At 40.6% G+C, this 5,414-nt stretch overlaps 1 protein-coding gene across 1 annotated transcript; it reads left to right on the forward strand.

The window, feature by feature from the left end:
• Positions 1-1,141: 1,141 nt before the first annotated feature.
• Npvf (neuropeptide VF precursor) lies at positions 1,142-4,623 on the forward strand. Its single transcript, XM_027429754.2, has 3 exons — positions 1,142-1,279; positions 2,667-3,046; positions 4,572-4,623. Exons 1-3 carry the CDS (start codon positions 1,142-1,144, stop codon positions 4,621-4,623), a joined length of 570 nt encoding a protein of 189 aa, XP_027285555.1.
• The last annotated feature ends 791 nt before the right edge of the window (positions 4,624-5,414 follow it).

Below are 5,414 nucleotides of genomic sequence, written 5' to 3' on the forward strand. Positions count from 1 at the left end.
TTATCTACAGAGGTTAGAGAGAGCAGAGAGCAGAGAGAGAGAGAGCACAAAGCAATGACAGACGTTTTTATCAAGTCACTCTGAGTGCCTCTGTCTGGAATCTTCATGTGAGGTCTAGTTCTCTTAGGAGAACAACCGGTCTAATGGGACCCATTGTGGCTTCTCTGGAACACTGGGTCTGGTGATAAGGCAAATCTTGAAGAATACCAGTCACCTACTCCAAAAGGGGCTCATTGTGGCATTTCAGTAAATACACACTTATTTCTATAAATTCTCTTTTAATGCCATGATGTCAGTATGCCTGTGGCAAAGTGAGATTACCTAAATAATATGGGCCCTGGGAGCAACAAACGGAGCATGTGTATGACTAACTCATCCCCTGCTAGATTCTTTAACTTACAGATTTTGAGCAGGAAGGTAGGACATGGTGTCTTTATAGAAATAAAATCCTGGTGATTTATACACATTTGCCAAATTAGACCCTTAAGGCAGATAACAAAGTAGTTGAACTGTCTCCCAAAAGGCCTCCTGAACATTCTCTCTGCTGCTCATCCACCTGACAGCTGACATTTACTCTTGGAGCTTTGTAGTAACCAAACAACATTTTACAAAAATAATTAATCCATGGCATTTTGTTGGGATACTATGGTGACTTACAACTTTTTTCACATTCTTAATTTGGTTTGACATTTTGAAAATATTATGCCTAACTCCTTTGTCTGAATCTTTTAAAACACAGCTAATGTGTATTGAATCCCCCCTTTTCCTTTTAAGCTTCCCTCAACAACTAACAAAAGCACCAAAAACAAAAGATTTCTTGTTAAAGCTCAGAAAAATAAAACAGCCTATTTGTTTGGAATCCTGATGACTGGGTGCCCCAATCTCACCTAATTAAGAGAGCCTTCCTAATGAGGAAGGATCTTTTCAAAGGCAATGGATTTGCAAATATAGACATCGCTGTCCCCCAGGATGAATTAAACTCATTCCTTACGTGCATATTTTAGTTACACACTCTAATTAATATTACTACTTAAAATGTGTGGAATTCATCTGTTATGGTATAAAAACACTGTGAGATCCCTTCTCCTAGGCTCATAGACACCAGGCTGAACATATTAACTCAATTTTGGATTTAGACAAAATGGAAATTATTTCATCAAAACGATTCATTTTGTTGACTTTAGCCACTTCAAGCTTACTGACATCAAACATCTTCTGTACAGATGAATTAATGGTGCCCCATTGTCACAGCAAAGAAAAGGATGGCAAGTATTCCCAGGTAAGTCTTAAAATCTACCTGATACAATGGACATTCTATACATACACACTAATGTAACTGACATTCTATATGTACACACTAATGTAACTAACATTCTATACATACACCAATATAACTGACATTCTATACATATACACTAATACAAATGACATTCAGTACATATATACATGAACACACTATTTTCCTGAATCTAATGCTTCTGCAGAGACTAAGTAAAAAAAAAAAAGTTTGTAATTTGTTTTGTTTTTAATTTTGGTTTTCTGTCACACTTCTGCTCTTCTGTGACAATACATGATGTCACTTTGTAAAATGTAACACAATAGCAATCAACCTGGCCTCTCTGATGACAAGTGCAGTACACCCGGTGTATAATATTTAGTAAGGAAAGGGTGAATTAGTACATATCGGTTGTAATAAAGAGAAATAGAAATAAGATCTGGATGCACCCCAGCTGGGAGTCTGCGCCACAAACACAGCATCTGTACTTTCTCCTCAACAATTACAAGCTGGTAAGTTTGTGCTGTCTTTAAATCTAGGTACACTGTTCATCCCTACGTCAGGGAACTGCAAGTTATGTTTATTCTCAGTGTTTGTATATTCTTCGAAGTTTCTGGTTAGTATGATCACTCAGGTTATAGTCAGAAACGAATTATTTAAGTTCTTTAATGTGGTCCAATGTTCAAGGTAGAACCAAGTCTAACTAAATATCCACTGCACTTCATGTGGGTTGGATAAGTAGGTTTGCTGGAGGTACAGTAATTCATAAATGAACTCTTCGCTCAAAATGTCATTTGTAGTCTAATTAAAGAGCAGCTGGCTTTTTGAAACATGGTTTTAGAGTGGAACTCAGACTATGACAGAGTAAACAGAGAAACTCAGTGGGACTGCCTAGAACCGTATCCTGGCTGGATCCAATTCTGTGAGCAACTTGGCCTTTAAGGTCGGGAGGTAAAATACAAGGGCCTGCAGAGGGAATGGTAGTTTCCTCTAAAGTCATAATATAAACATATAAAAACATCCCATAAACAATATGAATCAAAAACCTGAAAGAGAATGACTGTAATAAAATAAACTTTCGCCTCATTTGAATACTTCATTATATTCCTGCTGCTTATACATACTGCTGCACTCACTATATATATACATATATATATAATTTTTATTAATATTTTATAGTTGTCTTATAATAGTCAAGGGACAGAGAAACTAGATTGCTTTAAGAAGCTTAATACAAATTATTTATTTAAAAATTCTGCATATAGGAACACAAACTTTGTTTATAGCTAGAGCAAGTCTGCAGATTAAAGTCTGGATTTAAGTTAATTTACAGTTTAATCTATGGCTTGTAATAATAATAAATTATTTTAATTGCCATTTCTAATTATAGCCTAGAGGAATCCCAAAAGGGGAAAAGGAAAGAAGTGTCACTTTTCAAGAACTAAAAGATTGGGGGGCAAAGAATGTTATTAAGATGAGCCCAGCCCCTGCCAACAAAGTGCCCCACTCAGCAGCCAACCTGCCCCTGAGATTTGGGAGGACCCTGGAAGAGGAAAGAAGTCCCAGGGCACGAGCCAACATGGAAGCAATGACCTTGAGCCGCGTTCCCAGTCTGCCACAAAGATTTGGGAGAACAACAGCCAGAAGCATCCCCAAGACACTGAGTCATCTGTTACAGAGATCCCTGCATTCGCTGGCCACCAGCGAGTTGCTCTATGCTATGACTTGCCAGCATCAAGAAATCCAGAGTCCTGATGGAAAGCAAGCTAGGTAAGTGTAGGAAAGCTGGCCAGTTATCTGGTCAGAGAACTAAAAAGTGTGTGTCCCCTGCTGTCACAATGGACTGCTAACAAAGCTAGCTTCTCAGAAGGACAAAGATAGCATCACAGGCAAATAACACCTGAGCTCTTCGAGGACAGGTGTAAGAAGACCAAGCCACATGTGACCATCAGGCTGACAACTCTGTAGACCATCTACTAGGTCCATGCAATGACAAGATTACAGATTTAAGTTATGACATATTGTTCATTGATACATCTCTCTAAAATACAATTCCCATGAGAGAGAATTGTTCCCCAGTCCAAGAGACACCAACCACCATGTCAATCAGATGGCAAATGCAGGGGAATTTTTTCCCCCAGCAACATTTTTTGGGGACGGTGTGGGAGATGAAATCTGGGCCTTATGCATTTGGGCCTACACAGTTTCTCTACCACAGAGCTACCACCATTCTTGCCCAACTTTTAATCAAAGTTTTCTCTGTTTTCTGCATCTTATTTTATAAATGAATCCTCCTACAACCATTCTTTCTATTAATTAACAAATATTTGTTATCCATTGCATATAAATCAGAGTGTCAGCTACTACATTATATTAGAAAGTGTTGTTACTAGTAGAGACTATATATTTTAAAAAAAAAAAAAGTTAAGGACTGAAGGAGGTGGGGCTGCAAACTCTGTCACCTAATCAGAGAAGCTGTTTCAGAATACATCTCATTTACTGTTTCCAAGAAACTTACTACTTCTAATTTATATGTTTAGGATCAGTTACCTTTAATAGACTTTCATTTCTACAAATATCATCATTGTATCTACTGCCTAGCCCTGTGAATGCCCCCTGGCAAGTCCTGGGTATTGGAGAAAATGAATGAGTGTCACAGGAGAGGCACTATGGAGAGTACATCTGTGGGCAGGAACCCAGTGACATTTCCTCTGGAAGGTGACTGGACTCTAAACATGCAGAGATTGTAGGGAGGATAGGGGTCATTTCCAGACTAAATGCTGGGCATAAACAAAGGCACTGAAGCAAGGCCAGACATGGAGAGCTGAGATCAATTTAGCAGGACCAAGAACAAGGAAGAGGTTGAGACAAGGGCAGAGGGTAGAATGTGAACAAAATGCAGACAAACAGGGCCCAGACATGGGTTGGGGCCTCAGTCATTGGGAGATGGAGAACTGCTGCTATTTTTGCTGAAGCCCTGGGTTATAATATGAGATAGACTTGGGGAACCAAGTCAACGGTAAGTGCCCATTTCAAATTCAAAACATACCAATACCCAAAGTATAACTAAGTAATCACAAGCTGATTTTTTGTGAGACATCATCTTACTGTGTAGATATGACTGGCCTAGAACTGGCTGTAGACCAAACTGTTCTCAAACTCACAGAGATTCTCCTGCCTCTGCCTCCACCTGCTGAGACTAGTGTACCTCCACACCCAGGATGGGCTGTATCGTTATGTACTTTGCTTGCTAGTGCTCTGATAGATGAGAACACTCTGTCCTGTTACATTTAAGGAGACAAGCATTCATGGAAACAGACGATGAAGAAGGGAAACACGAAAAATAGGAAACCTGGAACCCATCCTTCAAGATGTTATGACGCTGTGACCTGTAGCCTAAGCAGCTCCGTGATGTTGGCAAGGAAGAACATCAATTTTTCCCATCAGTATGGATTATGTTGATGGTTATTAACTAAATCAAAAATATTTGTAATGTAAAGTTGAAATAACTTTTATCAGAATAAAACAATATTGTAAATAAAGAAGCCTCTTTCTAATGAGAGGGAGGGAGGGAAGGAATGGGAGAGGGAGGGGAGGGAGGAAGGGAGAGGGGGGAGGGAGGGAGGGGGAGGAGTGAGAAAGAGAGACTGAACTACATGACTACACAGTATAAAATCACACCCGTGCCCCTTCCTCGCCATGCCCCCTCCAGCACTGAGCACTTCCTGCCTGTGTCACTAGGACTGTGGGAGCCTGCTGAGCCCAGCCCAGCACTTACTGTCCAGGACCCACCTCCAGCTCTGGCTCAGTCGTCCAGCTGCTGACTATGGGTAGATGAGATGCAGTCAGCCTTGACTCCCAGCCAGCTCCGGGTCTCCAGTGAAGCTATGAGGCCTACCTAGGACCCACCAGGGGCGCAGCTCCCTGGGTCTGTTTCTGTGTTCCCTCCTTTCAGCAGGATACCCTCAGGTCTGCAGAGCCCCGTCAGACAGCCTGGTGCTTTCCGAGGTCAAGCCTGGGCTACATTTCCAGCAATGCAGATGACAGGAGGTTGGGTCTTCTCCCCTCACTGTTCTCACGCACAGAGAAAATCCTATTGCTAAAAAAAGGAAAAAAAATTACACTCAAAAAATATTGT

Source organism: Cricetulus griseus, chromosome 8 (genome assembly GCF_003668045.3).
Source record: "Cricetulus griseus strain 17A/GY chromosome 8, alternate assembly CriGri-PICRH-1.0, whole genome shotgun sequence".
NCBI classification, from domain to species: Eukaryota; Metazoa; Chordata; class Mammalia; order Rodentia; family Cricetidae; genus Cricetulus; species Cricetulus griseus.

Bases quoted from the DNA above. Each gene is read 5' to 3' on its own strand.
- Npvf (XM_027429754.2), top strand. From the start codon at position 1,142: ATGGAAATTATTTCATCAAAACGATTCATTTTGTTGACTTTAGCCACT. The intron at 1,280-2,666 runs GTAAGTCTTAAA...TTCTAATTATAG, and splicing joins AGGATGGCAAGTATTCCCAG to CCTAGAGGAATCCCAAAAGG. The intron at 3,047-4,571 runs GTAAGTGTAGGA...GTTACATTTAAG, and splicing joins CCTGATGGAAAGCAAGCTAG to GAGACAAGCATTCATGGAAA.